The 18145-nt window shown below is 41.4% G+C and overlaps 1 protein-coding gene across 1 annotated transcript in view; it reads right to left on the bottom strand.

The window, feature by feature from the left end:
- Positions 1–18145, bottom strand: part of EGFR (epidermal growth factor receptor) — a 266434-nt gene that overhangs the window by 26724 nt on the left and 221565 nt on the right. The window contains exons 17-20 of the mRNA XM_007941229.2: positions 15912–16053; positions 14926–15048; positions 14090–14188; positions 3161–3346 (exon numbers count right to left, since the gene is read on the bottom strand). Of these exons, the coding sequence (XP_007939420.2) occupies positions 3161–3346; positions 14090–14188; positions 14926–15048; positions 15912–16053 (550 nt within the window). The remainder of the gene's footprint in view (positions 1–3160; positions 3347–14089; positions 14189–14925; positions 15049–15911; positions 16054–18145) is intronic.

The following is an 18145-nucleotide window of genomic DNA, read 5'->3' as shown; positions in this document are numbered from 1 at the left end:
AGCCACTCCTCGGAAGGAAGGTTGGGCAATCCTACTTCCGTAGTGATACTGCCTCAGAAACCCAAGGAGGGGTCGCTATGTGTCGGGGCCGACTCCACGGCACATAACAACAACAACAACATAATTAAGGTCATATTTTGGTTCTCTTGGACTTGTTTTAATTGTCTTCAATTTCAACTTGAGCTTTCATATGAGCAGATGGTCTGTTTCACAACCAGCTCCTCGCCTTCTCTGAAGATATTGAGTTCCTTCATTGCTTCTTGTCACAGATGTAGTCAGTCTGATTCCTGTGTATTCCATCTGGTGAAGTCCATGTGTATATCTGCCATTTGTGTTGTTGAAAAAAGGTATTTGCAATGCATAAGTTGTTGGTCTTGCACAATTCTACCATGTGATCTCCAATGTTATTTCTGTCACCAAGGCCATATTTTCCAACTACAGGTGATTCTTCTCTGTTTCCAACTTTTGCATTCCAATCACCAGTGATAATAAATCTTGATTGCCTGTCTGGGCAATTTCAGACTGCAGAAGTTGGGAAAAATCTTCAGTTTCCTCATCTTTGGCTTTGGTGGTTGCTGCATAAATTTGAATAACTGGTCTTGTTTGTAGGTGTATGGATATTATCCTGTCACTGACAACATTATATTTCAGGACAGATCTCAAAACTTTCTTTGTAATGATGAATGCCACATCTTCCTCTTCAATTTGTCATTCTTTGTATAGTAGATCATATCATTGTCTGATTCAAAATGGCCAAAACCAGTCCATTTCAGCTCTCTAATGCCTAGGATATTGATCTTTATGTGTTCCACTTCATTTTTGACAACCTCCAATATTCCTAGATTCACACTTCATGTTCATACTTCCATGTTCCAATTATTAATGGATGTTTGCAGCTGTTTCTTCTCATTTTGAGTTGTGCCACATTAGCAAATGGAGGTCCCGGAAGCTTTACTCTATCTACATCATTAAGGTTGGCTCTACTCTGAGGAGGCAGCAACTACCCAGTTGTATTTTGAGTGCCTTTAGACCTGAGGGGCTTCTTTTCCAGCACTATATCTGACAATGTTTTAGGGTTATTAATAAAGTTTTCCAGTAATATATCAGACATTGTTTCACTGCTACCCATAAGGTTTTTACTGGTCAATTTTTTGAGAAGTGGATGGCCTCATCCTTCTGAGTCTGTCTTAGCAACCACCACAATACAACAAACTGAGAGACAAGGTTGTCTCTTTCATCTGTTCCCAATTCGAGTGGAGATGATGAATATTTGGGTACCCTCTGGTGAACTGGGCACTGTGAATTACTTGGAAAGACTGGTGGAAGGTGCACAGAATTCTAGTAGCCCTGCCCAGGGGCGGTGGTGGCACAGACAGGGCACTCTTCTCACAGAGCTCATACTCTAGTCAGGGTGGGGGTGAAGGGACCACTCAAGCAAACAAGGAAATAAACCAGAGCTTTCCAGGGAGCAGTATGTTTAATATGTGTTAAAAAGAAATATGTGTTTAGTACATTTTAAAAAGAAAATGAAACTAGGTGATAGAATTTACTCTGAGCTTACCACTTTCTGCCCCGAGCCAGTCACACACAGAAATAATAAACATTTTTAGGAGACCACAGCATCCCAGGCACACACAACTTTCCTCTAAGACTATCTTCTAATAATTGATGAGGAAGCTTCTCTCTTGTGAGGTTCCCTGTGATCCAGGGCAATGGTATGGAGAGTGGCAAAAATACTAGATGACTGGCTTATAGTAGCTGCAGTGCTCAGAGAAGAATGAGTATCCACACTCTCATGGCACTGGGAGCTTTCAGTGGCTGTTGCCAAGAACTCAACACCAGATGGAGCTAGAGGACATAAAAGGTGTTCCTGTCTGGTATTCTGAGAGGTGACCTCTTACTTGGCCAACATGACCCCAGAACCTCAGCTATAGGGTAGGAGCCTGCCTCATCTCAGCACCATTGTTCCTGACAAAAGGCCACCTTGTGGTGTCATGAGCCAAGAGTAAATGTCTTACAAGTCACTTTCTAAGTCTTCTTGGAGCTGAGAGAGGCAGCTTAGGGCACCCTTACTAGTAATTCAACAGGACCATGGCATTATTGACCATGGATGATGTGAGCAATGGAACTGGGCAAGTCGAGCTGGTCACTTCCTGGTGGTTGATTTGCTCCCTGGCTTGTTGATCACTGGCACATCCTTCAACACTTGGCCCTGTTTTCTGAGGGGGGTGAAGGACAATGAGAGGGCCTGTCCACAAATTCTCTATATTCAACTAGGTGAATTATACACACATTGTTAGGGGGAAGAAAGTAGAATTTAGCAAGTTGGTCTACAAATAGTTGGTGCACTGCTGAGATTGAGATAGGAGAGATTTGAGATGAGAGAAGAAGTCCTTTTGAAGCAGTATGAATAGCTAAATACCTAGATTATTGCATTGTAACTATTCCCAGAACGTAAGTGGGGCCACCTGGTCACCGTTTGCATGTTCAGCTTCTCCTTCGCTGTAGATCAATTCTGTTAGCAGGGGGATATTGAAGGGACCCCAGCTAAGCAGCAGATGTATCTTTTCACACAGTGAGTCCTCCTCTAACCTCCATATGCAAGGCTTATCTGAGCACTTGCCCATCCCTTGTGTCTTCCTGTCCATCCGTGAATCCTCCTCTGGCCTTGTTAACAAGTCATTTACTGTGTGTAAACTACCACCTCTTCCTCTACTACAAATTACAATAATCCAAAACCAAACTCACTGCTATTCAATGGATTGAGACTCATAGTGACCCCTCCTTGGGTTTCCAAGGCAGTATCTCTATGGAAGTAGATTGCCCAATCTTCCTTCTGAGGAGTGGCTGGTGGGTTTGAACCACCAGGCTTCTGGTTAGCAGTCAAATGCCTTAGGCACTATGCCACCAGAGCTCCCTTGGCAAACTCTTAATTTTCCCTAGATGGAGAGCCTTGTTATTGATTTTCCACTGGTCTTTAGTTTCTCCCCATTTCCCTCTGCTGCTTTCTTTGGATGCTGTTGCTAATGACCAGCATCATTCCCAGAAATGGAGGGACAGGGAGCCACACATCCTGTTTGACTGAAATGTTTCTTTTACTTTTCGAAGTCAGCTCCCCTTCAGTGAGTACCCCAGTGGGCAGGGCTCCCTCATGATTTACCTTTGCAATCTGCACACACCAGTTGAGGAGACACTGGGAGCCAATGTTGTCCTTATGTTCACGAACATAATCCAGGAGGCAGCCAAAAGGCATGAGTTGGGTGATGAGCTGGACTGTGGAGGTCAGGCAGATGCCTAACAGGCGGCACACGTGAGGATTGTCCACACTGGCCATGACATAGGCTTCCTGCATGGAGAAGAGAAGAGATGGCATTGGAAAGTTGCCTCTAATGCAAAAAGCCCAAGTATGATTTTGAGTTTCAAAATATGTAATGGAGAGGGCAAGTTGGCTTGTGAAACACTGAATACAATGGACATGTATGAAGGACCTTGTATATCTTAGGCTATGAAATTATAAGACACTTTGTTGATGATAGCACATTCCCTGCACATATTTAAGGGTTCCAGTTACAGAGAGACCTAGATGGCATTGGCCACTGGAGAAGCACTGGATGAAATTGGGAGTGGAATCACCCCGATATTTCTAAGTCTATGCATTGCTGATGTCACCATTATGAAGACATCAACTTCAGGCCAAAGATGCCACAGTTTAAATGGTATTCCAGCATGCAGAAAACCTGTATGTGGCTCCTTGGAAACACTGGATAATGACTTGCCCACTCCATCATGGACCCCCACTATAAATACTCCAGACGTGTAAGGGTAAAAGTGTCCATTGGCAGTCCCCTAGTCAGGAGGCAGCCATGGAGGAAGAGTTCATGCTCAATAGAGAAGTCTTGGCCTTTACTTTTCCATATGTAACAGGGCATATGGGGTAAAGGCCCTGCCTGCAGCAGTGCTGTGATTGAGAGGAACCCTTACCAAGAGTAATTGGGACTGCCCTGGGGAGTGATTGACTTTGAGATGAACAGAGAGACTAGACTTTTAATATCTTAAGTCCACAGTGAGTGCTGGGTCCCTGGACTAGTTGGCTACCCAGGATTCATTTCTGTGGAGGGAATGTTGTGCTGCTTCACTCCGTGCACTGTCGCCTTGCCCTCCCTCCCGTACTCAGTCTGATGGGAAAATCACTAGCTCTGACTAATGCAACCCCCACACTAACTCAGGCCTGCTGCCAAGGCAGGATTCTTTATGTGACACAGACCCATGAATATAGACTTCATTGTCACCCTTCTGTTATTCTTGGACTGAGGAAGCTGAATTTATTTACAATCATCCACACAATGGGACCCTCTCTCTATCTGACTGAGAATTAGAGAAGCCTCAACTTCACCCATAAATTCTTTTCTTTCTCATTAAACTACAAATGGTGGTGACAGTTTATTTAGATGTGAAAAGTTCCACATGGGCTGGAAGACAGAGAGAAGTCAGGAGGTGGCTGTTTACTCCCAGCAATTCCTGTGATTTGAGTGTAGACTTGGACACATTAGTGTCTTTCTGCGGAAGCAAATGCAGCCTGGGGAGGTCAGGCACTGGAGAAGGGGTGGTTCCTTGGGTCTCCTCATACACACTCTGTGAGCAGGCAGGGCAGGCGGGGGACAGGAGGATGGAGACAGGAAACAGGGATGATGGTGGTGGGGAGGAGAAAGCAGAGGGACAGATAGATGGATGGATGACATATGGATTTTTTTTTTTTTTTTTAGCACAAATATGATTATAGCACTTCCTTGTCTAAAACCCTTACTGTTCTTGGGATGACTAGAGGCACTGTGTGGTCTGGCCCCTCCTCCTTACACCCTGCCTCTGTTCACTGGTTTTCTGTCCTCTCAGTCCTCCCTGGGAAGGTGGGACTTTTGTCTGAAATGCCCTTCTACCATCTCTTTCTGTGGCTTAGCCCTTCTCAGCCTCAAAGTTGCTTCCTTGGAGGAGCCTTCCCTGGCTCCTTCATCTAATTTATATACTTGGGGTATCTAGCATCTTTTCCTTTAGAGCAGTCAGCACTCCCTGGGAACTTGTTAGAAATGCACATTCTTGGGTTGTACTTGGCCAGCTGAGTGAGATGGGGTGAGAGCAGTGCAGGTAACAAGTGTTAGAACAATTCCTCCAGGGGATCCTGAAGAGCTAAGGCACCACATAGCTTTAGAGCACTCATTATAATTTGTACTTACATATTTGTGTGATTTTAAAAACTGTCTTTTTTCCACTAAGTTCTTTGAGGCATTCTCAGTGCCAAGTACACAACTAATACAGTTGACATGCTGTAGTATTGAATCATATTGGCACACACTGCTTATATATTGCTTCACATTTCCCCTATCCCATATGTATGTTTCTGCTACCTCAGAAAGTGTGGTATGCTCTTAGAGGTGACAAACTTGGGTCTTTCCTTCCTTGATAATTCATTTCAGCAGTGTCTAACCCAAAGCTAGGCACAGCCTTAATAAGTTCAAGGTTGAACTACACATTTTAAGGCAAACTCAGAGATTCAAAGCAAATCAAAGATCATGCAACTTCCATTAACAACTAAAACAACAAAATCCAAAATAAAACATAAAGCCTTAATTATCTGTTAAAAAAAAAATAAACAACCAACACACAACTCATCTGTCAGTCTGCTGAACTGTGATGCTGGAAGCCATACCACCAGTATTTCAAATACCAGCAGAGTCACCCATGGCAGACAGGTTTCAGTGGAGCTTCCAGACTAGGACAGACTAGAAAGAAGGACCTGGCAATTTACTTCTAAAAAAATTGGCCAATGAAAAACTTACGAGTAGTGGAACATTGTCTGATGTAGTGTGGGAAGATGACCTCGTCAAGTAGGAAGACACTCAAACTTGACTGGAAAATAGCTACCTCTCAGAGTAGAGTTGGCTCTAATGACATGGATGAAGTAAAGCTTTTGGGACATTCATTTGCTGATAGGGCATGACTCAAGTAGAAATAGCTGCAAACATCCATAAATAATTGGAACATGGAATGCACAAAGTGTGAATTTAGGCAAATTGGAAGTTGTCAAAAATGAAATGGAATGCTTGAATATTGATATCTTTGGCATTGGTGATGGATCATCCATCCATTCATCCATCCATCTTTCTCACTAATGAGATAATTAGTACAGGCCATTTCAATCAGACAATCATACAGTCTACTATGCAGAGAATGACAAATTGAAGAATGGTGTCATATTCATTTTCAAAAAGAATATTTCAAGATCTATCATGAAGTACAACACTGTCAGTGCCAGGCTCTAAGGGCTGGGTGAAAACCCCCTTAATCCTGGGCTTCAGTTCTGCCTCCTGCTCCCAGCCCATTGAAGCTGGAGGCTTTTCTTTACTCAGGCAGCTGCTGGCTGCTGAGGCTGACAAGCCCAAGGTTGACAAGTAAAAAGGCACAGTCCTAATTTTACCAAACAACATGGCAGGCCACTACTTCAAGTCCAGAAAAAGTCCCAAGATTGGTGGGGCATGGCAGGCTGCTGAACAATGACTTGGCTATATGCAGGGCTCAAGTGTGCCAAAAAGCTGGAGACCTTCTTCTGGAAGCAGGCCACATCTCTAAAGCAGCCACTCAGCTGCTCCAGTAGATTCTACCATGGAGTTAATTGCCAGTCTCACCATGGGGAATAACTATATCCAGCTGCCCAGCCCCTCAACCAGGCCCAGCAAAGTTGACACACAACCTAAATACCACAGTGATTGAAATGATGCCAGATATCACATTACAGAATTTTGTAAGGCCAACAACTTATTCATTGTAAATCTCTTTTATCAACAACATAAATGGTTGCTATATATGTGGACCTCACCAGATGGAATACACAGGAATCAAACTGACTACAGCTGTGGAAAGAGATGATGGAGAAAGAAGCTCAATATCATCAGTCAGAAGAAGGCCAGTGACTGATTGCAGAACAGCTCATCAACTCTTCATATACAAGTTAAAGTTGAAGCCAAAAAAAATTAAAACAAGTCCATGAAAGCCAAGTCCATGAAAGTATACAATCTTGAGTATACCCCACCTGAATTTAAAGACGATCTCAAGAACAGATTTGATGCATTGAATACTAATGACTGAAGACCAAACAAGATGTGGGATGGCACCAAGGACATAAAAAATGAAGAAAGCAAAAGGTTATTAAAAAGACAAGAAAGAAAAGACCAAAAAGGAGGTCAGAAGAGACTGAAGTTTTGCTCTCAAGGTGGCACCTCTACGGAAGTAGATTGCCCAATCTTCCTTCCAAGGAGTGGCTGGTGGGTTTGCACTGCCAACCTTCTGGTTAGCAGTCAAATGCCTTAGGCACTATGCCATTGGAGCTCCTGCTCTTGAATGTAGAGTAACTAGAGAGAAAGGAAGAAATGCTGAAGTAAAAGAACTGAACAGATTTCAAAGGGCAGATTGAGAAGATAAAATATTATAATGCAATGTGAAAATAAAAAAGGGAAGAACATTTTCATCATTTCTCAAGCTGAAAGAACTGAAGAAAACAAATCAAGCTTCAAGTGGCAATACTGAAGGATTCTATAGGCAAAATATTGAATAAGTCAAGAAGCATCAAAAGAAGATGGAAAGAATACAACAACTCACTGTACCAAAAAGAATTGGTCAATGTTCAACCATTTCAGGAGGTAGCATATGACCAAAAACTGATGGTGGAAGAAGTTCAAGCTGCACTGGTGAGAAACAAGGCTCCAGGTATTGATGGAATATGAATTGACATGTTTGAACAAAAGGATGTAATTCTGGAAGGGTTCACTCATCTATGCCACAAAATTTGGAAGACAGCTACTTGGCCAACTGATTGGAAGAGACCCATGTGTGTCCATTCCAAAGAAATAATGATCCAGTGAAATGTGGAAATTATCAGACAATATCATTAATATAATGTGTAAGTAAAATTTTACTGGAGTTAATTAAAAAATGGTTGCAGCTGTACATCAACAGGGAACTGCCCAAAATTCAAGCCACATTTAAAAGAGGATGTGGAATGAGGGATATGACTACTGATGTCAGATGGATCTTGTATGAAAGCAGAGAATACCAGAAGATGTTTACCTGTGTTTTAATGACTATGCAAACCATTTGATTGTGTGGATTATAATAAATTATGTATAACATTGTAAAGAATGTGAATTCCAGAACACTTACTTGGGTTCATGTGGAGCCTGAACCTAAAACCAAGAAGTAATCGTTTGAACAGAACAAGAGGATACTGTGTGGTTTCACCATATCCTTTCACCATGTTTATTCAATCTGTATGCTGAACAAATAATCCAAGAAGCTGGACTATATGAAGAAGAACGTGCCATCTAGACTGGAGAAGGACTCATTACCAACCTGCAACATGCAGATGACACAACCTTGTTTGCTAAAAGTGAAGAAGACTACAGCCCTCAGTATGGATTCCACATAAACATAAAAGGAACAAAAATCCTCACAACTGGATCAATAAGCAACATCATGATTAGTGAGAAAAGATGAAATTGTCAGGAATTTCATTTTATTTGGATCCATAATCAACACCTATGGGAGCAGCAGTTAATAAATCAAATAAGGTATTGCATTGGGCAAATCTGCTGCAAAAGATCTCTTTAAAGTGTTAAAAAGCACAGACATCACTTTGAGGTCTAGGGTGCACCTGACTCAAATGATTGTATTTTTAATCACCTCATATGTATGTGGAGCTCTGGTAGTGTAGTGCCTAAGGCACGTGACTGCTAACCAGAAGGCTGACAGTTCAAACCCACCAACCACTCCTCGGAAGGAAGATGGGGCAATCTACTTCCGTAGTGATACTGACTCGGAAGCCCAAGGAGGGGTCACTATGGGTTGGGGCTGATTCAACAGCACATAACAACAACAACAACATATGTATGTGAAAGCTAGACAATGAATAAGGAGATCAAAGAAGAATTGATGCATTTGAGTTATGGTGTTGGTGAAGAATACTGAATATACCATGGACTGCCAGAAGAATGAACCAATCTGTTTTTGAAGTACAGCCAGAATGCTCACCAGAAGTGAGGATGGTGAGATTTTGTCTCATATCTTTTGGACATGTTATCAAGAAGGATTAGTTCCAGAGAACGACATCATGCTTGGTGAAGTTGAGTCAGTGAAAAAGAGGAACACCCTCAAAGAGATGGACTGCCATACAACAGCTGCAACAATGGGCTCAAACATGGCAATGAGTATGAGGATGCCGCGGGACTGGGCAGTGTTTTGTTTTGTTGTACATAGGTTTGCTGTGAGTTGGAATCGTTTCAGCAGCACCTAACAACAACAACAACAAACAAAGCAGTTGCCATCAAGTTGATTTGGACTCACTGTGACCCACATGTATGAGTAGAACTGAGTTCCATGGAGTTTTTAATGGCTGATATTTCACAAGTAGATCACCAGGCCTTCCTTCTTGGTGTATTTGAATTGCCTACTTTGGGGTTAGTAGTCAAGTGGTCTAACCTTTTGAACCCCCAGGGACTCCTAAATATCTGTTGCCAAAGTTTTAGTTGGAAGACTTCCTCAGTGTTTAGGCTTTTGATTATCAAGCAGAATCTGTATTTATATATATATATATATATATATATATATTGTAAACATGATATCACAGCATTAAAGAGCAGAGTAGGTATTTAATGGGAGCTCTGGTAGCATAGTGGCTAAGACACTTGCCTGCTAACCAGATGGCTGGCGGTTCAAACCCACTCCTCGGAAGGAAGGTTGGGCAATCCTACTTCCGTAGTGATACTGCCACGGAAACCCAAGGAGGGGTCGCTATGAGTCGGGGCTGACTCGACGGCACATAACAACAACAACAACAGGTATTTAATACTTATGTACTCATCCCTTCAACTCAGAAAGGGGTTTATTTATAACAAGTTAGAGCTGGAAAGATGCTGAAAGTGCATTTGGCCTGATGCCATCATCTGACAGAAAATGAAACTGAGGCCCAGTGAAGCAAGCAATGTACCTGAGAGGCTACATGGCTTCACTTTCAGAACTGGGGCCATATCTTGGGTTGGTTACCTAATCCTTTTACCCCTCCATGACCACCCCAACCTGGCACACCATACCCTCTGTCTCATGCAACCCCAGATGTGGAACGTGGTGAGAGGGGACATATGGTATTTTGTTGGGGGCTCTGGTTTCTGGGTGACCAGAAAGTTTTAGGCTTTATGACACACACACACACACACACACACACACACACACATACATGTGACATATATAAATTTCTTTTGGCTTCTATTTCCATTGCCTTCCCTATGTAAACTAGAAAGTCTATGGAAAAATTAATAGGCCATGGGATTTCCAGAAAAGTACAAATCATGTCTCTCCCCCAAGTCTGGGAAACTGTACAACCATAACACCAAAGAAATCCTCAGGCTGGTCCTATTTTCTCAAGATCTGGTTGAGATTTGGATACATATTGTACTCATTTTTGAAGGGAGAAAAATCTGCAAACCTGAGCAGTTTGAGCATTCAGTCCATCTATGGTGGATCATCCAGGAGCTAACCTGGAGCAGGGTATCGGGAAACAGAGTATAGAGGGCAGGTGTCAGCCACACAGAGTAGGGTGCCTTGCCAGCTCCCCATTAAGATCTCATAGACCAACAGAACTGGGTCATTACTTTCTCCCCACCCCGCTGAGCACAAAGGGAGGGCTGTTTAGTTGTGTGTCCCCTTCAGTGTGCACAGAAATTCAAGTGAGCTTTGTTGTTGGCTGTTTATCTTGGAAATCTTCAAGGTACACAGTGACCCACACCAAGTATGCTTGGAATTCTACAACAATCTTCTGAATTACCCGCCCAAGCTGGGCGGGGTTCACTGGAAGGCAGAGCTCACATTCAAAAGACATGGGTGGCTATTGTTAGAATCACATGGCAAGAGTTTTGTTGAATCTTTCCTGACCTGGAAGGTCCACTGTTTAGTCCCAGTTGCTGAAGTTATGTTTGTTTCCTCCCTTTTGTTTGCCAGCCACATCTATCACACTTTATGAACTGCGGAGAGGGATTCCACTAGATTAACATCTGATTTCTTAAAGAGAGGCATATTTCTGGCTTTCAGAATATAGACTGGGTACCTGCTAAAATTTTTAAACTTTGTTGTTGTTAGATACTGAGCCGATTTCAATTTATAACGGCCCCACAGGCAGAGTAGAACAGCTGCATAGGGTTACCTAGGCTGTAGTCTTTCTGGAAGCAAATTGTCAGGTATTCTTCATGCGGAGCCACTGGATGTGTTTGAACCACCAACCTTTTGGTTAGTAGTTAAGTGCGTAACAATTGCATCACCAGGGTCTAAGCCACTAACATGAGACATTGCTGGTTCAGTGGTAGAATTCCCACCCTTCATGCGGGAAACTTGGGTTTAATTCCTGAAAAATGTACCTCATACACAGCCACTACCTATCTGCTAGTGCAAACTTCTGTGTTGCTATGATGCTGAACAGGTTTCAATGGAGCTTCCAGACTAAGAGAAAAGGCCTGGTGATCTATTTCCAAACATTAGCCAATGAAAAAACCCTATGGATCACAACAGCCTAATCTGCAGCCAATCATGAAGATGGTGTAGGATTGGACAGCATTTTGTTCTGTTGTATGAGGTCACCATGAGTTGGAGAGACTTGATGGTAGCCAACAAAAATAAGACACTGATATCAATGTAAAGCAGGGGCTACAATCAGGATATCCTGGGATAATTTACAAGTAGGTGAGAGTATTTCAAAGACTGTGCCCAGCCCCACCGGCTGTCTTGGTACTAGATTAATTTGCTTGTTAGCTCACTGTTAAAATTGTCCACATTTTGCTTCTTTTAGCAGAAAACAATTCCTTCCGTTTTCCCGTTTCCTTCAGGGGGCGCTCCATCACCTGCACATCACTTGTGCTGCTGGGACCAGGTTAATTCTGGGCACCCAGAATTTCAGGAAAAGCAAATGAGAAAGCCTTGCTTTGGGTCCACTGTCATAGCCATAACATCTGATATTAGGGGAGATGAAAGAAGAGCAGAAAGAACAAACGGGGAAAAGGATATAAAAATAATGATGGAAAAATGATCAGGAAAGAACAAGAAACAAGAGATGAAAGTGACCTCCAGATGGTAGGCATGCTTGCTTTTAAGTCTTTATCTTTCTTTTAGCTCCATCTCCATCCTACAAAAGAATCCTCATCCCACCCAATTAAAAGTGCCTTGGAGGCCCTTTTCAATGAGAATGACTCCCTTCTCAAAGCATAGATATTGTCTCAGAATACTTCAAAAGTCTGTTTACTATGCATTAGAAATATTTTTGAAATTCACATTTCAACATTTATTGCAGAATTTACTCCAATGGCCTTGAAAAGATTTAAAAATGAGTTGAGGAAACAAATTTTGCAAAACGATTTTTTTCCCCTTGGCCAATATAGGTAAGGGAGCTAGAGGTTGTAAGTGAAAAGACTTGACAATTAATGTGACCACTTTTGCTTTCTGTGGTGATGTTAATAAGAGGTGACATATGTTGTTAGGGCTTGACATCAATCTGTAAATCATTAAAATGAGAGAAAATTTTGCTTGAAAAGTTTATTCAGTGTGTGAGATTTTCTACTGCATTGTTTCAATATATTACTTTCAATTTGAAGTACACCAAAGTGTACTTATAGTGAGATTTTACCCATTATAGAGGAGAGATGGCAGCCCAGATAAATTTAATTAAATTGTGAAGTGTAGAGGGTTTTGTCACTGGGAATTTTCATCACGTCTGAACACATAAAATAAGGTCTATGCTTGATTTTTCTATTCTATGGGTTAGATACCAGTAGAGGCAGAATATTACCATCTGTCTTTTGTCTTCTTGGCTATAAGATCAATGAAGTTCTCTAGATATTTGAGGCAATAAAACCAGTTAGTTTCCTTTTTTGACTCTGTTTCCTTAACCCACTGGCTGAGGCCCCTCTATAACATCCTTCATTGGCCATGCCTCAGAAAAATAGCAAGAGGGTTCATCAGGCCATTGCAGGCTCCAGCCAACGTTATTACAATGACTTGATCCCAAAGGATTGGATCTTGCTGAGAATTTATTTGGAAGGTTTCTGTCAAATTTCAGGATGGCCCCCTCTTACTAGTCTCTTCTTAAGAGGTGCAGCCCCATTTTAGTTAGTGCGGGTTCAGAGAATGCAAAGAACATTTAATAGGATTGAATATGAAAACATAATAATCTTGTACAATATTCCAAAGACTTAATCCATGAAGTAATAATTATCAGAAAGAGAATAACAAAATCATTTCAGGATTAAATAATACTATAAGGTGGAACAGTCGATAGAATGGGCATCATATATCCCACTCATGGCAACCCCAAGCGTTACAGAGTAGAACTGCTGCATTGGGTTTTATTGGCTGTGCTCTTTATGGAACCGGATCACCATGCCTTACTTCTGCAGTGCCACTGGGTGGGGTCAAACTACCAACCTTTAGGTAATAGCTGAGAACAAACCATTCATATCATCCGTCCAAGACACTTCAAAGAAGCTATTTCAAAGTCTGTCTTGTTTAGGCCTAAGAAGGTGGTAAGGCCTTAGAACAAAATGAACACAGTTTTGGTTTCTGAAATAGTGGTAGGCTTGGGTTATATCCAGCCATGTAAACCTCTATGCCTCAGTTTCCACATCTATAGATATCGACCTTAACACCTACTCCATAAGTTTGTTATGAGCATTCCCTGCAATAATGTGTGTATCTAGTACAACACTATAGTAAACAGTAATGCCTGCAATTGTTAATTTCCATCCATTTGGGGAGATAACAGAATGGAAGAAGTGAGTCTTTTCTATAAGAGAAGAACTTGGAGAGAATTATACCAACTATAGCAAAATTAAAACCAAAACCAAACAAGTTGTTACCAATTATAGCTATAAGCAAGTGAGACAAAAAGTGACCATTCAGAATGTGTTGATGAAAGAACTCTAAAACAGAGCAACATCCTGCCAGGCCTTTCTCAGAAAAAGTATCTTCTGATGTCCAAGGATAAAGATTGGAAAAAGCAGAAACTCACATCAAGAATCTCCTTGTTGGCTTTTGGAGACGTGGCTTCTCTTAATTCCTTAATAGCCACAGGAATTTTAACTTTCTCTCCTTCTGGGATCCAGAGTCCCTGTGAGAAAGGGAAGGGAAAACATTAGGTGGTAATCTTCAGGTCACGCAGTAGGCTGCCCTGTGAACTGGATGGATTTGATTAGTGACACAATCCTAAAGGGTCAGAGACATTGGAGCCACAGCTCTGCCACAAAGGCCAGTGGTCCTAGGACTCTTGACATCTCAGTAGCTGTACTGCTCTCAAGCTCTGTCAACAGAGTAGTCACTTAGACAAAAGCCCTAAGCTTGTTCAAGTTATAAAGTCAGTGTGGATCTTTGGTCCAGAATTCTAAGATGCTAGATTAGGCCTCACTGATAAAATCAGACAATGCAAAGAGAAGCAAGGGGGAGAGGGGAGAAGAAGAAGAGAAAACTTTTTAAACCTCGGCTTTATTCTGATGATCTATAACCAGTGATAGGGAACCCTCCCCTCCCCTCCTTCAGTCTGTTACTTTCACCAGCTTTTGCCACATATCCTTCTAAAAGGTAAACATCATCTTCTACAAAAACATTTATTATTTGTGTATGCATCCCACAGGTCCATGTATTTGTAATTGTGATTATAAAAGACTTCCTCTCAACAATGAGGGAAAAACTTTGGAAGTTTTTAGGCCCTTACTGACACAAAGGGTAGACAACGGTGAAAAATAAACAGCACACCTGGGACATGTCTGGGCATATGCACATGTAAAGTGAGAGGTGGGGTAGGCCTGTATCCCTGAAGCTTCCTGCTGTGCTGTCCCCTGGTGACCTTACCTTATACACGGTGCCAAATGCTCCGGAGCCAAGTACTTTGATCTTTTTAAATTCTGTTTCCTTTAAGATCCTCAGGAGGGCTTGGTTGGGAGCTTCTCCACTGGGTGTCAGTGGTTCAACAAGCTGTAGATGGAAATGAGAAGACCTGTGATGTTCTCTCAGAGCCAGCAGGGTAGGTGGGTGTTAGGTTAAGTTCAGAACATTAATAGCCAGAGACCAAGAATAGGACACCTTCTCTAAGGAACGTTTATAAGGGCTTATAGGACATAAGGTAAACATAAACTCTGAATACAAGCATTTTCTAACAGAACAGCTACATTTTGACAAATGCAATTTCTATTTCAGTTTCCATGCCAATAGCTGAGGAAAATTTTTATATGGTGGTCATTTTGGTGGCTTGTTGGGCCCTTTAACACAAAAGCACCATTATGCCAATGAACAGCTGTGGGTCTCTCCCAGTGACTATGGCTTCAAATACAGTGCTGGACACGAGAGGTTGGCTAAACACCTGTTCAAGTGCATCACAGTGCCAAGGATAACACCAATCACAAATAGCTGAAAGAAGGTACAGCTATTTGTGTAGACAATGGCAATTTCCAAAGAAGTAATATATTCTTTTACTTCAATCACAGTGCCTTTACAGGAACACAATGTAGATTCTTAGCCTTTCTTTTATGGACAGGTACCATATTATAAACAGGCTTGCCTCTACATAGCTTTGTAACGATTTTGTATAATCTACCCTAGAAACATTTGCATTTCATTGGACAGGCATACCAAAATGTAACCAACCACTTACAGTTAGACATTGAGAGATTCCTTATGATTTTTCATCACAGTGAATAATGCATAACGATATAATTGCATATTAAAAATACAAAAGTTCATATTAATGGTAACTCTTTGTTTCTATGCTGGAGTAGTAAGGGTTCCTAAAGGTGGTGGCTGGGCCAGGCAGGCCACCAAGGGCCTTGGCGACCACTTACTTCTCTTTCCTGTAGCAGTCTACGCAAAGTGCGCTTCCGGACAATGTGGCGCCTTCGCATGAAGAGGCCAATCCCAAGGGCCATCACCACCACCAAGAGTAGGCCACCCACAATTCCAGTGGCAATGGATGGGATCTTGGGCCTGGAATGATGTGGAGAGACAAAGGAGGGTGGGGTTTGCTGACTGCTTTCATTAGATTGACTGTGCAAATATTTCCTGCATGTTTTGATACATTGAAATCATTTAAAATTATCTCAGAAAGTAGGACACTGTACATCTTTTAAAGGAAGAAGAGAAAGAGTATGGGGTTGGTGTCTCTAGCTTTCTTGAACAGGAGAGGCACCTCTGCCCTCTGCTTTTTGTATTTTAAAAGTTGAGATCTCATCTAGACTTCTCCATTTTTTTCTTAAGAAAATATATAATTCAAAAAGTAACTCAACTTCAATAATGTTCTGACATGAATTTGTATTTTGTCCACCCCAAGAGTCTGTCCATATGGAATAGCACTCCATATACATAAGATATGTAAAGTGGACAGGCCAAGCTGAGTGAAGTGACCCTTTCAAGAATGTTGAAACTCCTCTAGGGGTCCTTGGCTTTTAAGTTGAGACTCACGGCCATGTGCAAAGCTTTATGAATAGCTTGGAAGTGGTTATGAAGTGATAGGACTTAGCCATAAAAAGCATCATTGTCATAGATGAATGATGTCATGGTGTAGACCTCAACAACTCTAATGCACTCTTCCTCCCATGAAAGAAAAACTCAAGACTCAAGTTTTCAATCTCACTGGGCAAAGAGCCATCTGAATTAGTGGGTTCTGAATTTGGAATATTCACAAAGTTATTATTCTCAAGTATCTATCATATTTGAGCTACTAACTGATTAATATTTTCAGGTCAAAATGTTAATATCAAAGATTTGTTATCAGCATCATTTGCACATAAAAAATGTGCTAATGTCCTTACAAATTTCTCTTAAGTGGACCAAAGGTCCTTAATTAAAATGATAGCTTACAACACTTTCTTCTTAGGGAGTACAAAAGTCATCTCATGAATTATACTAATTCCCCAATTAATGCATTTTGAATTAATGAGTTTTACTAATTTGAAGGGCACATGGAAGAAACAAGGAATAAGAAAAAGGTATGTGTTTCACTGACAGCCAGGGTAAAAGTGAGGATAGGGAAATGAATAAATGAGTAGGGAAGAAAAAATCCGAAAAACAAAATATAACAAAGAATGGTCATTGCCTGGTTTCAAGGTGGGGGTGTGATGGAAAATTTTATTACTCAGATACTAATTGTACTATGAAGACAGGAAAAATTTTGCTGGTGTTCTTGAAGAGGTAGGGATGAAAGGAGGAATTTATCTCTGAGAAATTGCTTTATTTCTCTTCACTGATTTAACTGAGCACATGAGGGATCAGTTAGCATGGTCAATCCTGAAGCAGAAGACTGTACTGAAGTTGAGGAAGGGCTGATGAGGGAAGGGATATTGTAGGCATTACCAGAAATGGCAGAGATGCCTGGAAGTCTAGCTAGTCTTTGAAGATGTCAGGAATGAGTGTCTTGTGTGCAATTTTCTAATTCATCACTGGACTTTTTTTTTTTTTTTTAACCATTTATTATTTCTTACAATTCTGTCATTTGTCTGGACTGTCTTGGTTGACCTGAGTTGTTTAGAATGGGCTCACTCCTATATCTACTGCTTCTCCTGGCATTTCTGAGGCCTCTCTTCACATGGTTCCTCAATCTTCCATAGCCCAGGTCTGTTCATATGGTGGCAGAAGGCTTCCTAGCCCTAGACCAGATGCTCCAAAGTCACTTGTGGCCTAGGCTTAGAACTCACATATTGTTACTCACAACATATTCTACTGATCAAAGCAAGTCATAGGGCCATCTTAGATACAAAGGTTGAGAGAATGGCCGCCACTTCTTGATGGAAATATCTAGATACAATTTGTGGCCACTTTTTTGTTGTTGCAATCTACCACAGTGAGTGTATGCATGAATTAGTGATGCTGAAAGTTCATCTTCTTTACTTCTAGCTAGGTCTTTTTTTTTTTTTTTTTTCTGTGTGTTTTAATTTATCTTTATTGTGGTTTCAGTGAAAGTATACAGACTAAATTGGTTTTCCATTCAACAATTCATAGACTTTTTTTTTCTTTTTGTGACAATGAATCACTGAACTTTGTTAATTGATGATACCACTATTTCCTGATGAGTCTGAACAGA

The sequence above is a fragment of the Orycteropus afer genome, unplaced genomic scaffold (genome assembly GCF_000298275.1).
Source record: "Orycteropus afer afer isolate SDZICR_OR568_19922 unplaced genomic scaffold, OryAfe1.0 scaffold00077, whole genome shotgun sequence".
NCBI lineage: Eukaryota > Metazoa > Chordata > Mammalia > Tubulidentata > Orycteropodidae > Orycteropus > Orycteropus afer.
The sequence above is the reverse complement of the archived record's forward strand: the minus strand, read 5'-3'. Positions and strand labels throughout refer to the sequence as shown.